Raw genomic sequence first — 16732 nt, forward strand, 5'->3', positions numbered from 1 at the left:
CAAAATAAGCCAAGAAAAGCCGGCATAACATGGGACAGTAAAGTGGGAGGTGCTGCTACCTGTCTGTCTGACGATGACTGTCCGCACCGCTGTGCAGGAGACGTCGAGGGAGGGAGGGTAGAACATGACCTGATATTTTAATTTTGTATTCAATCAATATATTTTTGGAAAGGGAAACTGTGTGCAAACAGCAGTAGATATATATTCATATATAAACAATAAAAAAGGGGGGGAAAGGGCACTTTCTCTGGAGGAAGAAAAAGGCAGGGGCGTGTGCGTGTGTGTGTGCATTGGGAATGTCCAGTTTTTCCAGGGGGTTGTGTTTGTTAATGAGCCTATAAAAGAGTGGATGTAATGTGTGAATCTCAGAAATGTACTTAAGTAAGTCTACATTTAGCCTACTTTAGTAATGCAATCAGTTCCTTTCTACCGGTTTTGCAAGCCCCCACTGTGCAGGTGTAAACTATTAGTAAAATCCAGTGTTATGATAGTGTGCAGCCCAGCAGAGGCCAGCCTGCTCTACTTCCAGACTTCACCAACAGCAGCCTATCTCCTATCTCCTCAGTAAATGACAAGTCTATTTTGGAAAGGAGGCTGCGCCAAAGTAGGCACGTCAGCTATTTGGCATCATGAGGTACCAGAGAAGAAAGAAAAAACAAGTTTAGTCAACCGCCCACCGCAGCAGACAGGGGGGATGTTCCCACCATACTGGATTTACAACCATTTCAAGAATATTTGAGCACAAAGAAGAAATTTGTTTTAATTGGGACTACTCAAAAACACTGATTCTGGAGTTGGCTATCATATGGAAATCTTGACGGAAAACTGAAGTTTTAGGCCACATGATTCAACGCCCGTTTTACCTGAGTGGCTGAAGACTCGAGGTGAAACATTGATGTTAGGATAATAAAATGATGTGTACAAAAATAACACGTTGCATTAAGAATTATACAGAAGAATTGGCCGAAGTTATAGCAGTTTTTTTCATTTATTTCATCTTCTTATTTGTACGTTATACTTTCACACATGTAAGGGTTAATTGCTAATTTGAGTTACTGTTAGGTATCCTAGCTTTAGCTTCCAGTTGCAGGTAATGTTAGCTACTTCATTTAACTGCGTGTGTGTTTCATTTGTCATAGTTTATTAAGACACCGTCAATTAAAGTATGGGAATACCTTGAAATGTTTTTTAAAATAACGTTTTAGTTCGCTGTGAGAAATGTAGAATGTGTTTTAAGTGGTAGCTTTATCAAACAGCTGATATCCCTTTCGCTTCTACAAATGGCAATGGACAGAGACGGGGTCTGACAGCTGAGGTTATTTTTGGGAGAGGCAGTTCAAGCGACAGAGGTGACAAAGCTGGCAAATGTCACTCTTTGAAAGGCACATATCTGCTCTATTTGACCTTGTTACAGAGGAATTTATTTGTTGTTGTGCCGGTAAACTACATTCCTATTGTATAGGCTGCAAGCTATAAAGTCTTAGTATTAAATAATGTCTGCAGGGCCAGGAAAGGGTTGTTCTGACTGACACTTACTGTAACTGCCAGCCATAAATATGCCTATTTGGACTGTGGAGTTATGTCTATTTTCATAGCATAACATATTTATAGAGGAGCTACACTTAACACACATATCACAATGGCTTTGGGTGTATTCCACAGGGTTTATTTGTAATTTAGTGTGTGGAAAGAAAGTAATATAAAATAACTGACACAACAATGTGCATACAAAATATATGGTCTAGTTTGTTGCAGTTGTAAAGAAATATTTTTGGTTTTCCCTTGATATTGATCAATTTCAATCAGAAACTATGATTTTATCCATTATTCGTACGCAAATTAGTTATTTGAAAAGGAATGTGTTGTTGACAAAACTATATCAAACTGCTAACTGCTTCTTTTTCCAGATAGAAAATGTATTACAAGGATAACAGTTACACTGACTTTGCATTAGTAGGACATAAAGGGCAATATCATGATGGACATATGTGCAATATAAATATGCAGTACTCTACGCTACCTACAATTCAGATCTGATACTGTACATATTTACATTCTCCACTTAGACTTATATTTGCACTTTTAGTTTCCCCTCTTTATATTTGAACTCCTGCAGGAATTTCCCTCAGTATATTTAGTGATATCCTATCCTATCTTATTTTATATTGTCTTTTGTTCAACGTTTCATTTTATTTCTCGTAAGCCACTACCTGGAACTGTATTGTAATGTTCAGCTTTTATTTGATTACAGGAACCAACAATGGATCAGAACTTATTTGGAGGAGTCCCCAGGTTTCTCACCCGCCCAAAGGCATGCTCAGTGTGTGTAGGCAAAGACGCCACACTTAGCTGCACTATCGTGGGCAGCCCGACCCCGCTGATAAGCTGGGAGAAGGACAAGCTGAAGCTGACATCTGGGGGACGCTTCAAAACCGTGGAGGATGGAAATCTGTACCGCCTGACCATCTATGACTTAACACTGGAGGACAATGGCCAATTCATGTGCCGGGCCAAAAACACAGTTGGGGAGGCTTATGCTGCTGTTACCCTCAAAGTGGCCCTGCAAACAGAGATGGCTCAGAGGGCCCCTGTTTTCATGGTTAAGCCTACCTCTACACGTGTATGTTTGGGAGGCGATGTGGTTTTCCACTGTCGGGTTGCAGCCCACCCTGATCCCAACTTTGATTGGGAGAAAGATGGGCGCTACTTGGGCGAGTCAAATCGTATCAAGATTGTTTCCGACACCGACAGCAGCACCCTGAAGATCCAAAGTGTGCGTAACCTGGACAGCGGCACCTACACCTGCAGGGCCCAGAACACCGTTGGTCGTTCACACTCTGCAGCAGCTCTCGTTGTAGATGCCCAGGATTCCCTCCATCTGTCCGCAGACAAGAACACCTCCTCTCTCCTCTCTCACCTACAAAAGCGCAAGGAGGAAATGAAGAAGGACATCTCTATCTATCGCACTGAAGAAAGCAGATCCTCTGGTTCCTCCTCCACCAAGACCAGCATCACAGATAGTTTGAGTTCTCTGAGTCAGGAACATGAGCTGAGGGCATCTGCGCTGGCAAAGCTGCCCAAAGGTGTGTTCACCCGTACCTGCACGGTGACTGAAGGCAAGCATGCCAAACTCAGCTGCTTTGTGACGGGTCATCCTAAACCCCACACCATCTGGAGGAAGGATGGATCAAACATCAGCGAGGGCCGCAGGCATGTCATTTATGAGGACCAAGCTGAGAACTTCATCCTCAAGATCCTGTACTGCAAACAGACCGATAATGGTCTCTACACCTGCAATGCCACCAATATGGCTGGCCAGACCTACAGTGCTGTGTTGGTGACTGTCAAAGGTAAGAGGGACGTGTTTGCGTAATACAATACAGCCATACATGTTTTACACATATTAGAGAAGTTATGTTCATGAATTACATGCATATCTGTCAGCTAAATGCACCATACTCCACACCAGGGTTACAGTAAATGCCTGGCATGATTTCATTGTTTTATTGATATTAACAAGTCCCATGAAAGCAAACATTATATTAGCCTGTCTCCTAATAATTTCCAACATCTATACCATAACTGCAGGACTCATTCATCTAAAAAAAAAAAATGATAATAAATGTATGCTATATATAGTACAGCTGCACTCAAAGTCACCATCATTGAGTAGTCAATTGACAAAAAGGATAATTTGTTGATCATAAATGAATGCACAAATTGCAGAAAATTATGTTTTCAGCCTCTTAAAAATGAAGATTTCCTGCTTTTATCTGTTTTGAACTGACAAAACAACACATTTAAAGACATCACCTTGGATTTTGAGAAACTAAAATAGACATGTCGTTATATAACCAAAAATGTATTGACATATTAGGGCAATATTTTCAGATGAATCCAGATGAAATGCTGAAAAAAGCTGAAGCCCTACAATACAGCAAGTCATTTCTTAAAACAGCTTGGTACTGTACATTACTTAAACAGGAGTGCAAATACATTTGTAGGGGACTATTTTAAGCTTAACATTAATACACTTTTGGTGGTAGTATTCATCACAGCAGGATGGTGTATGTGGGATTTACTCAAAATAAACTAGACTGCCTGTTTGTCTGCCACTGCAGCAAGTGGCTCATTTGTGTGTTTGTATTAGCAATTCAAATGGAAGTACATGTCACTAAGGGATAAGCTATATGTTGAAAGGAAAAATCAATGTTGGTATCTGCACTACTCTAAGTGTCCGAATCATTTCACCAAAGTATAATTTACCCCTGAAAATTTGTAGCTTTTTACAACAAGGTTGAAATCTGGCCCAGCCTCTTTGGGAGGGTGTTGTGTTGCATCTATTTTCTGCTGGTGATGAGTTGTTCACAGATGCTAAGATGTTCACTCACTCACTGGAGAACTTTGGCACCAATGCTACTGAGTCTCCCCTTGGGAACAAATTGGCCCAATGGATGAAACTGTAGGATTATATATTTATGTCGGCATGATCGTTAATGAGGGCTGCTGCACTTATTTACCTGTTTATTGCTGGGGCAGGGCACTTCTGATGTTTGCAGGTTGTTAGCTTATAGGATTTAAAGGGGGACATTTTGCAGTAGGGGTTATACGTTTTAAGCTCTTCCATGTTGCATGACCATTACAAAAAACACTCCTTTAAGAAAAAAGAAAAGGGGAAAACATTTCATTTTCTGTAACCTTTGATTTAATTACCACAATTATTATATAACACTTAAAAAATAAGATGTCCATGTCAGTTTTGGAAAGATAACTTCAATAAAAGTATTTATTTTGGACACTAAGACATAAATACACAACTGTTAAGGGTTGTCAATGTTAAATATATAGTGCGTTGACAAGCCTGTAAAAAATGAAAAGCTAAGGGGTCAAAGAGCCAAACTATTACTCACAAAACTCTGATTTCCTCAACCTAATGTTTTTTTAGTAAAAATAGTCATAGCTCATCTGTCATTCAGCAGCAACGGAACAGGAAATATTGAAATTATTAACGTAAATGTTGCATTTATTTTATGTGAGTGCTTTGCATGATTTGATGAACCCAGTGGACTTCACCCATAACTCAAAGTGGAGTTCTATGTGTTCAACACTTGATTGCTAACTTTAAACTGTTGGCGTAAACCCAAAGTATGGATATGGATACAGTTTGAACTCTAACCCGCATTTGTAGAGCAGAGTAAGAAAACCGAGCAGCATGGGAAACGTACAACATGTACCCTATAGCTTCCATTCAAATAGCGGGTGGAGAAAGCACATTAACCCTCAAAATAACATCTGAAATTGACATACTTTACTTGAGAGCATTTTCAAGGACAACCCATTGTTTATTCGTCAAACCTTGACTTCAACAACCAAGGTTTAACAACTGACTATCGATCAGCTTTTATGTAATTGCTTTAGGGTTGTACCGACTAGTTTGAAGCCTCGAAGCTTAATTCATACCTTCATATTCGGAAAATCACCATTCAAATTTAGATTTTGTTCGAGGTCTGTTTTTTTTTTAGGGTGAAAGAGTAATAAATATGAAACGACTACATACACTAAAATCTTTATTTAAAAGCTTCAAGCCCTACTTGCTATATTGTCATACATTTGTGTCTACATTATCCTCTGTAAGAGATTTTGACTATGTTGTAATGTTGTTTACAGGGAAATGTATGTATAACATTTGCCATATGGTTGGTTTTGAAGCATATCCTATTTCTTGTATTTGACATACTAACATGCAAAACCATAATTGTGGCTTTATAAGCTAAAGATTCCCTCCTTGTTTTTCATTGTGCCAGAGCCTAAGGTGCCATTCAGGAGGAAGCTGCAGGATGTGGAGGTGCAGGAGAAGACGTCAGCCACCCTGCTGTGTGAGGTGCCTGTTAGTGCCACCCAGGCCAGCTGGTTCATGGAGGAGACGAAGCTGGATCAAAGCACCAAATATTACATGGAGCAGGAAGGCACCCTGCTTCGCCTCACCATTCACAACGTCACCACCAACGACGATGGTGTTTACATCTGCGAGATGAAGGAAGGCAGCCGCACTGTGGCTGAGCTCACTGTCCTGGGTATGGTGGAGACATTTTAATGTCTTTATTTCTTGTTAGCTGTTTTGTGCAGGCAATACAATTGACAAGAGTAAATTATATGTCCGTAAAATGCTGTTGAGTTGGGAAACTAAGAACAGCTAGTCAATTTGTCTAGACTTCTACTGAATGTGTGTCTTACCGTCATGTCCACTTACTCTCATATCCCAGGCAACATTACTAAGAAGCTTCCCCGGAGGACAGTGGTCCCTGTCAGCGACACTGTCATCTTCTGTGTGGAGCTGGAGCGTCCTTTCCCGGATGTCTACTGGACCCGCAATGGCGTGAAGCTGAAGGGAGATTCCCGTACCGCAATCGCCTGCATGCTCAGACAGTACACACTCACTATTAGAGATTGCCAGGCTGATGACTCAGGAGAAGTGGCCTTCGTGGCGGGAGACTGCAAAACGTCCACACGATTCTCTGTCACTGGTGAGCAAGACCATATTTTATTTTATTTATTGTATTTATTCTGATCTTGGATTTGCCCCCTTTACATTTAGTTAAAATTGACTTTAGAGCATGTCATGTCTTTGATGCCCACTACAAAAGACTGACATGAATAATTGCTGAATATAAAAGTTCAACAAGAGGGTCAAAAAGAAAGGAAATTGAGTTTTGCTATAATCTTTCTTTTGATTAGCTTCAAGCTACAAAACTCATCATATCACATAAACAGCTTGATAATTTATCTTTCTGCTCCAGCTGCTAGGAAGCATCCTCCCGATCCCCCAGTCGATGCAGTGGTTGCGAACAAGACTGACTCATCCATCACCATCCAGTGGTCTCCTCCGGACAGCGACCGCCCCGTGCCCATCAAGTGCTACTTTGTGGAGAGGAGGAAGGTTGGCACTCAGACATGGCAGCGGTGTAACTCTGGAGAAACCATCCTTTCTACCGAGATCACCGTCTGCAGCTTCAAAGAAGAAGCCACCTACCAGTTCCGTATCTCTGCCATGAATGACTTTGGCCAGAGTGATTACCTGGAGGTGCCTGGAAGCTTCTACCTAGGTAAGACTGAGTTTTTATTAATTGTGCTGTTTTTGTAAACAATGAGTTGTTTTGTTCTCATGTCTGGTTCTTCTGTTGTCTCCAGAACCCAGTGCTGAAATCAGGAAAGGCCTGATGAACAGCACTGCCTTCTTCAGTGAGGAGTTCTCCATCTCCGTGGAGCTGTCAGCTGTTTGTTCTGCCTTCTGGTCTCTGAATGGCCGCCTCCTGCGCAGTGGAGGCGACTACCTCATCACCAGGATCAAGAACACACACACTCTGCTCATCCGTAACGTGACCATGGAAATGAACGGGACTGAGGTCAAGTTTGTGGGTGGAGGCTCACAAAGCAGTTGCATCCTGTCTGTGAAGGGTATGTAGTCAGAAAATAGCTCTAAATCATATAAATAAATATAGTATAGTCATTTTTCTTCATTCAACTGTTCTTAACTTTGTTGAATTGAATGCCATTGGCAATTCAATAATGCCTTCTTACATATACACTGTATGTTTAGCTCCTGCTGTGAGGTTCACCAACAAGTCAAACCTACAGGAGGCGGTCTGCAGTGCCCAAGCCACCGCTCAGCTGACCGCTGAGGTGTCAGATTATGATGCACAGGTTTGTGATGGGAACATAAATCATTCCCAGCTTGACTTCTAGCTTTTATTTTGATGCACTATAATTTACCACATTTAGTAGATTTCTCTGTGCTATTTTAAGTTAGTCAAATCGGTTTGACTGAAGAAGCATTGTACTAAACTGTCTGAAAATGCTAAAACGTTCTTTTAATTTTGGTTAGCTCTTTTCCCCGAGCTTCTAATTGACATTACATAGTCAGTACAGTATGTTACGTTTTCTGTTTTATGTAACTGTTATCCTTCATACACATATACAGTGGGGCAAAAAAGTATTTAGTCAGCCACAAATTGTGCAAGTTCTCCCACTTAAAAAGATGAGAGAGGCCTGTAATTTTCATCCTAGGTATACCTCAACTATGAAAGACAAAATGCGAGAAAAAAAATGTATTTGCAAATTATGGTGGAAAATAAGTATTTGGTCAATAACAAAAGTTAATCTCAATACTTTGTTATATACCCTTTGTTGGCAATGACAGAGGTAAAACGTTTTCTGTTAGTCTTCATAAGGTTTTCACACACTGTTGCTGGTATTTTGGCCCATTCCTCCATGCAGATCTCCTCTAGAGCAGTGATGTTTTGGGGCTGTCGCTGGGCAACATAGACTTTCAACTCCCTCCATAGATTTTCTATGGGATTGAGATCTGGAAACTGGCTAGGCCACTCCAGGACCTTGAAATGCTTCTCACGAAGCCACTCCTTCGTTGCCCGGGCGGTGTGTTTGGGATCATTGTCATGCTGAAAGACCCAGCCACGTTTCATCTTCAATGCCCTTACTGATGGAAGGAGGTTGTCACTCAAAATCTCACGATACATGGCCCCATTCCTTCTTTCCTTTACACGGATCAGTCGTCCTGGTCCCTTTGCAGAAAAACAGCCCCAAAGCATGATGTTTCCACCCCCATGTTTCACAGTATGGTGTTCTTTGGATGCAACTCAGCATTCTTTCTCCTCCAAACACGTCTAGTTGAGTTTTTACCAAAAAGTTCTATTTTGGTTTCATCTGACCATATGACATTCTCCCAATCCTCTTCTGGATCATCTAAATGCTCTCTAGCAAACTTCAGATGGGCCTGGACATGTACTGGCTTAAGCAGCGGGACACGTTGGCACTGCAGGATTTGAGTCCCTGGCGGCGTAGTGTGTTACTGATGGTAGCCTTTGTTACTTTGGTCCCAGCTCTCTGCAGGTCATTGACTAGGTCCCCCCGTGTGGTTCTGGGATTTTTGCTCACCGTTCTTGTGATCATTTTGACCCCACGGGGTGAGATCTTGCGTGGAGCCCCAGATCGAGGGAGATTATCAGTGGTCTCGTATGTCTTCCATTTTCTAATAATTGCTCCCACAGTTGATTTCTTCACACCAAGCTGCTTACCTATTGCAGATTCAGTCTTCCCATCCTGGTGCAGGTCTACAATTTTGTTTCTGGTGTCCTTTGACAGCTCTTTGGTCTTGGCCATAGTGGAGTTTGGAGTGTGACTGTTTGAGGTTGTGGACAGGTGTCTTTTATACTGATAACAAGTTCAAACAGGTGCCATTAATACAGTTAACAAGTGGAGGACAGAGGAGGCTCTTAAAGAAGAAGTTACAGGTCTGTAAGAGCCAGAAATCTTGTTTGTTTGTAGGTGACCAAATACTTATTTTCCAGAGGAATTTACCAATTAATTCATTAAAAATCCTACAATGTGATTTCCTGGATTATTTCCCCCCATTCTGTCTCTCATAGTTGAAGTGTACCTAGGATGACAATTACAGGCCTCTCTCATCTTTTTAAGTGGGAGAACTTGCACAATTGGTGGCTGACTAAATACTTTTTTGCCCTACTATATGTATTTGTAAATGTACCTGTATTTGAGTACTCATCAGTATACTTTTTTAACTCTTTTGCTTTAACTTCATCATGTCTATTTTGGCCATCTGTTCTGTGTGTGTGTCTTCAGGTGGTCTGGATGAGGAATGGGCGGGAGGTGAAAACGGGGAAGAAGTATGAATACATGATTGTCGACCGCAAGAGGATCCTTATGGTTCACAACGTGACAGAGGAAGATGTGGGCATCTATGAGTGTGCTTTAGCTGATGACAAAATATCCCTGCAGCTCTCTCTTAAAGGTACGCACATTAAAGAAGTAAAGTTAAGCACTTTAACTTTATCACAGAGCAAAGTAAACAATCTGACTGCCAAGGTTTCAGTGTTGGCGTCTGAACCAAGTATCACCAATATTCTTCTCGGTGAAAACATGATTGCGTGAATGTAACCTGGCTCAGTGTGTGAAATGAGTCCCGACTCAAGCCCACATGCAGACAGTTTGTCTCAGGTCATGTGATATACTGAAATGTGACCCACTCTGATGGCTGCAGCATATGCTTTTGAGCCATCAAATAGAGGAAAGAGTTGTATATCAACATGTAGTCGGCTCCCGTGTTACTCTGCTACCCCAAGTTCTTTCCACACATGAGCTGCTCTGATAACAAACTTAAGGATATACATTTCCCAAGGGATTTTAAAAGAGATGCACAATAAATCTCCTTATATGTTTTGACAGTCAGTTTTACACGTGTAGGGTTATGGTTTATGTCGACTCACAGTGGTAAAAACACACACACACACACACACACACACACACACACACACACACACACACACACACACACACACACACACACACACACACACACACACACACACACACGTCCCCAGTTTGGAAGTGCTTTATCATTAGTACACAAGACCTAAAGCTTGCATTTTGTAGCATCTGCAAGTCCAAAAAAAGCCATGGTAGGACAAAGACATTTGGAACAGCTGACTTAATCAGACATTTCATTTATTATTTAGTAATTAATTCCCATGTATGCTTCTCAAGAGTATCTGCAGTGACCAGCTCTTCTGCCAACAGTACAGCATCTCTCCATGTCCTCTCAGGCTGGAGGACACATACCTCTACATTCTTGTAAATAGATACTCATTCATAAATAGTTTTATATAGACATACATACATAGTGTTGGATACATAATGAATAGATGACTCTCTATATAATATGTTGGCCTTCAAACACACTATAGTCTATCTGATTCTTCTCTGATATGCATGAACATACAATTTACAATTTCCTTTAAAAGCAAAATAATGAATAATGTTTGTGTATGCAGTTAAAGATAGTTCTTAGAATAACATTTGGAATCTGCAGGTCCCACTTATAAATAAGGGGAGGCCATAATAGGTCAAGAGAATGTTGGTGCATTTCTAGATTTGTATTATTGTCACAAATATTGAATATTTTGTCTGTATGAAATACAAATAAATCATTTGACAAATAACAAAAAAGTAATCACTGTATATCCACCTCTATTTCTCTAAGATGAACCTGCCAAGTTCCTGAACAAAGCCAGAGGAACCATGGGAATGTCATCAACCCTTAAAGGAGACCTGGAGCTGACCTGTGAGGTTTCTCCAGCCAGCACGGACGTGGTGTGGAAGAAAGATCAAGTGCAGATCACAGAGGACCAAAGAACGACCACCGTCGCCAAAGGGACTCAAAGGAAACTCATCATCAAAAACGCCAAGAAAAGTGACGAAGGACATTACTCCTGTGAGACAGCAGCAGACAAAGTCACATTCCAGGTCAAGATAAAAGGTAAGACTGTTTGATTATTTTTGTAGTACGATTCAACCCTGCACATTAAAGATGAATATGATATCAATGTCCTTCTTCTTTTCAGAAACTCAGGCAGTAGCTGCCTTCTCCAACAAGGAATCAGTCCAAAAGGAAGTGAAAGCTACTCTCACCCAGAAAGCTACTCTTAGTTGTGATGTCTCTGATAGTAAGGCAGAAGTGAAGTGGTATAAAGACGGCAAGCAGCTGATATCCAGCAGGACGATATACTCAGAAGTAAAAGGCAGTAGTCGTCAGCTGGTGATTGAAAAGGTGGAGAAGAGCGATGCTGGAGAGTACACGTGTGAAGCGGCAGGGGATAAGCTGGTCTTCAAGATATCTGTCTCAGGTAGGACTGCTAGAATGTATTGACAAATACATCTTCACAAATATTTCCAGTATTATACAAATAATATAAACTGTGTCTGTGAGCTACTGAATGAATATCATTTGAGTTAAGCATAACGAGGCTTCGAAGCTTCATGTTGACATTCAAGTTTTAAATCGATATTCAAAATGTGTGCTTGTAGCAATGTATTAGCATATTTGATTAGCCTGCTGCTGTATTTATTCTAATGACACAACAAGTTGATATCCATTAACAATTGTTGATTTGATTTACTTTGATTTGAAAAAAGAAAAGACACATTTAGTCACATTTCATTGTTTTTGTTTTTGTATTTGCTTGGTTACATCAGAAAAACTACAACAGACATTCAAAGCTCCATTTGAAAACCTTCGATAGAAGCTTTGAATGCATGTGTGCTATATGTTTCAATCATTTGATCTTAAACCTCCTTATAACAATGCTGTTTTTCTTATTGATGTTCCCCTCAGAGTTCCAATCAGCCTTCTCCAACAAGGAGTCCGTCCAGAGCGAAGTGAAAGCCACTCTCTCCCAGAGAGCCACTCTGAGCTGTGAGGTGGCTGATACCAAGACAGAGGTGAAGTGGTACAAGGAGGGCAAGTTGCTGACTTCCAGCAAGACAATCCATACAGAGACAAAAGCCAAGAGTCGCCAGCTGGTGATCGACAGCGTGGAGAAGAAGGATGCTGGAGAGTACATCTGTGAGGCTGGGACTGAGAAGATTGCATTTAAGATGCATGTGGCAGGTAAGAGCGGGGTATTTTCTAAATATGAATATTTCTAATTCAATGCTTTTTTAATCTGATATTCCCCCTCTCATATCTCCTCCATCAGAAGCTCAGTCAGCTTTCTCCAACAAGGAGTCTGTCCAGAAGGAGGTCAAGGCCACTCTATCTCAGAAAGCCACTCTGAGCTGTGAGGTGGCTGATACCAAGACAGAGGTGAAGTGGTACAAGGAGGGCAAGTTGCTGACTTCCAGCAAGACAATCCATACAGAGACAAAAGCCAAGAGTCGCCAGCTGGTGATCGACAGCGTGGAGAAGAAGGATGCTGGAGAGTACATCTGTGAGGCTGGGACTGAGAAGATTGCATTTAAGATGCATGTGGCAGGTAAGAGCGGGGTATTTTCTAAATATGAATATTTCTAATTCAATGCTTTTTGAATCTGATATTCCCCCTCTCATATCTCCTCCATCAGAAGCTCAGTCAGCTTTCTCCAACAAGGAGTCTGTCCAGAAGGAGGTCAAGGCCACTCTATCTCAGAAAGCCACTCTGAGCTGTGAGGTGGCTGATACCAAGACAGAGGTGAAGTGGTACAAGGAGGGCAAGCTGCTGACTTCCAGCAAGACAATCCATACAGAGACAAAAGCCAAGAGTCGCCAGCTGGTGATCGACAGCGTGGAGAAGAAGGATGCTGGAGAGTACATCTGTGAGGCTGGGACTGAGAAGATTGCATTTAAAATGCATGTGGCAGGTAAGAGCGGGGTATTTTCTAAATATGAATATTTCTAATTCAATGCTTTTTGGATCTGATATTCCCCCTCTCATATCTCCTCCATCAGAAGCTCAGTCAGCTTTCTCCAACAAGGAGTCTGTCCAGAAGGAGGTCAAGGCGACTCTATCTCAGAAAGCCACTCTGAGCTGTGAGGTGGCTGATACCAAGACAGAGGTGAAGTGGTACAAGGAGGGCAAGCTGCTGACTTCCAGCAAAACAATCCATACAGAGACAAAGGGTAAGAGTCGCCAGCTGGTGATCGACAGCGTAGAGAAGAAGGATGCTGGAGAGTACATCTGTGAGGCTGGGACTGAGAAGCTGGTCTTCAAACTCAATGTGGCAGGTAGGGCCCAGGACTGAATTGTCAAAAAAAAAAAAAGTGTTTATGAATGTTCTTATCATGGATAACTAAAACATGTAATGATCCATGTTCTCCTCCACAGACACACAGATCCAGTCTGCCCTTTCTGATAAAGAGTCAGTCCAGAAGGAGGTGAAAGCTAGTCTCTCCCAGGCGGCCACCTTGAGCTGGGAGATATCTGATTCCAAGTCCGAGGTGAAGTGGTACAAGGATGGCAAACTCATAAGCACCACTCAGGCGATCCATGCAGAGTCAAAAGGCAAGAGTCGCCAGCTGGTGATCGACAACGTGGAGAAGAAGGATGCTGGAGAGTACATGTGTCAAGCTGGGTCTGAGAAGCTGGTCTTTAAAATGCATGTGGAAGGTAAGGAGAGTGAATTCAGTTTTGTGATTGTTGGAACTTATTTAGTCTGCATTATTGGTTCTTTCATTTTGAGATGTTTGGCATGCTGTGCTCTAACATCTATATTGCAAAATGGCCCCCGAGTCTGTTATTAGATGGCCCTTGAAAGATATATGTGTATATTTTAATTCATATTTAACCTCAGGCTTTGATTTCTCGTCGCATTTGCTTACTGAGGGAGCTCTGTTGTCTTATGGCTCCGTTGATTGTCACTTCCTGCTCGCAGAGCTGGTCTGGTTAACAATATCTGTCCGCTCCTCTTTTCAGCAACTTTGTAGAGGACCAATTCGCTTTTTCTTTAAGACTGCAAATGCAATGTTGAGTCTCACTCAACCTGACATGCTTTAATAAAGCTCATTGCTCAGTACACTGTATATGTATGGTTATGTTATCATTCTTCAGTTAATCCAAAAGGATGCGATAACTCCTTTTTTGTATTTGTAAATGTACTGACACCACACTCCTTTTCAGGTTCTTCTACAGAAGTCCACGTTAAATCCTCCTCCGTCAACAAAGAGTCTGTCCAGAGGGAAGTGAAAGCCACTCTCTCCCAGAAAGCCACTCTGAGCTGTGAGGTAGACGATACCAAGACAGAGGTGAAGTGGTACAAGGATGGCAAGCTGCTGACTTCCAGCAAAGCCGTCCACATGGAGTCAAAGGGCAAGATTCGTGAGCTGGTGATAGAGAAGATGGAGAAAAAAGATGCAGGAGAGTACATCTGTGAAGTCGGATCTGAAAAACTGGCATTTAGAGTGCAATTGACAGGTATGAGGAATTAAAGGGACTATTTCATGTGATTTGTTTAAATTAAGTTCAAACTTATATCAAGTTTTGCTATATTTTATAAGATTGCATTTGTATGATGGTGGGCAATCAGAAATCCTTTATTACTCCCTCAGCGTGAAAATGTACAATGCCATGACGTTTTCCATTATCACTTTTGCAGAAATCCAACAGAAGTTAGCATTTTCCAACAAGGAGTCCGTCCAGAGCGAAGTGAAAGCCACTCTCTCCCAGAGAGCCACTCTGAGCTGTGAGGTGGCTGATACCAAGACAGAGGTGAAGTGGTACAAGGAGGGCAAGCTGCTGACTTCCAGCAAGACAATCCATACAGAGACAAAAGCCAAGAGTCGCCAGCTGGTGATCGACAGCGTGGAGAAGAAGGATGCTGGAGAGTACATCTGTGAGGCTGGGACTGAGAAGATTGCTTTTAAGATACAGGTTGCAGGTAGGAGCGTGGGATTTTTTTAAAATATGAATATTTCTAATTCAATGCTTTTTGGATCTGATATATCCCCTCTCATATCTCCTCCATCAGAAGCTCAGTCAGCTTTCTCCAACAAGGAGTCTGTCCAGAAGGAGGTAAAAACCACTCTATCTCAGAAATCCACTCTGAGCTGCGATGTTTCTGATACCAAGACAGAGGTGAAATGGTACAAGGAGGGCAAGCTGCTGACTTCCAGCAAAACAATACACACAGAGACAAAGGGTAAAAGTCGCCAGCTGGTGATAGACAGTGTGGAAAAGAAGGATGCTGGAGAGTACATCTGTGAGGCTGGGACTGAGAAGATTGCTTTTAAGATACAGGTTGCCGGTAGGAGGAATAATTGAATGGTCTTGTTGGTCTATCTGCATTTAATCATGATGTATTTTCATTGCATCTGAAATGTTTTGCTGTGTGTATCTTGGGTTAACTTACTGTTAAAATTGTTTTTACTTTGCTCTGCAGAAGCCCCGGCTGGTTTCTCTAACAAACAGTCTGTTAAGCAAGAGGTGAAAGCCACTATCTCCCAGAAAGCCACTCTGAGCTGTGAGGTAGACGATACCAAGACGGAGGTGAAATGGCACAAGGATGGCAAGCTGCTGACTACCAGCAAAGCCGTCCACATGGAGTCAAAGGGCAAGATTCGTGAGCTGGTGATAGAGAAGATAGAGAAAAAAGATGCGGGAGAGTACACATGTGAGGCTGGAACAGAAAAGCTTGTATTTAAGATGCAGGTTACAGGTAAAATACATTTCAAATACTGGTTTTATTTTTGATACATGATTCTCAGAACAAACAAATGAAAACAAGCTCTTACATCTCTCTAGATGCAGCTGTCAAGTTCCAGAAAAAGCTTGTCAAGGACACATGTATTGTTCAAGCAAGTGAAAAAGTTGTTTTGACCACCGAGCTGACGACAGAGAGTGGTAGTGTGAAGTGGTGCAGAGATGGCGTGGAGCTCAAGGAGGGCAGCAAGTATGAAATGAAAAAAGAAGGCCTTTCTCGTACCCTGATAGTGAAATCGTCTGAATCCAAAGACAGTGGAACATACTCCTGTCAAACTGCTGATGACCAACTGGAGTTCAAAGTTCAAGTTAAAGGCAAGTCATGGAAATGTGAACAACTATAACATCTCCAGGTGGCAGATTTTGTTTTGATGTCCAACTTCCATGTTTTCATTTCAGATTCGGCTTTGAAGTTTGTTGTCCCTTTGAAACCTGCTACAGTGGATTTGGAAGGCACACTCAGCCTGATGTGTGAGCTAAATCAAGCCTCAGGGGATGTTGTCTGGCAGCATGATGGTCGTGAGATTAAACCTGGAGGCAGGTACTGTATCAGGACAGATGGTGCTAAGCGGGTCCTCAACGTGACTGGCATGACTAAAGAAGATGAAGGAGAATACAGCTGTGAATGTAGAAATGACAAGACCTCCGCCAAAGTTACCTCAAAAGGTAATTCATTGTTTACCTTCAAC

At 41.8% G+C, this 16732-nt stretch overlaps 1 protein-coding gene across 1 annotated transcript in view; it reads left to right on the plus strand.

Annotated features, from left to right (window-relative positions):
• The first annotated feature begins 672 nt into the window (after window positions 1–672).
• LOC117558384 (obscurin-like) overlaps window positions 673–16732 on the plus strand; it is a 64445-nt gene continuing 48385 nt past the window's right edge. The window contains 20 exon segments of the mRNA XM_034234555.1: window positions 673–884; window positions 2252–3350; window positions 5805–6074; window positions 6264–6524; window positions 6798–7103; window positions 7189–7455; window positions 7598–7701; window positions 9658–9826; window positions 11075–11350; window positions 11436–11717; window positions 12206–12481; window positions 12570–12845; window positions 12934–13209; window positions 13298–13573; window positions 13674–13955; window positions 14466–14759; window positions 14941–15222; window positions 15724–15999; window positions 16086–16358; window positions 16443–16709. Coding sequence (XP_034090446.1) covers window positions 2261–3350; window positions 5805–6074; window positions 6264–6524; window positions 6798–7103; window positions 7189–7455; window positions 7598–7701; window positions 9658–9826; window positions 11075–11350; window positions 11436–11717; window positions 12206–12481; window positions 12570–12845; window positions 12934–13209; window positions 13298–13573; window positions 13674–13955; window positions 14466–14759; window positions 14941–15222; window positions 15724–15999; window positions 16086–16358; window positions 16443–16709 — 5803 coding nt within the window. The 5' untranslated portion in view covers window positions 673–884; window positions 2252–2260.

Source organism: Gymnodraco acuticeps, unplaced genomic scaffold, assembly GCF_902827175.1.
Source record: "Gymnodraco acuticeps unplaced genomic scaffold, fGymAcu1.1, whole genome shotgun sequence".
NCBI lineage: Eukaryota > Metazoa > Chordata > Actinopteri > Perciformes > Bathydraconidae > Gymnodraco > Gymnodraco acuticeps.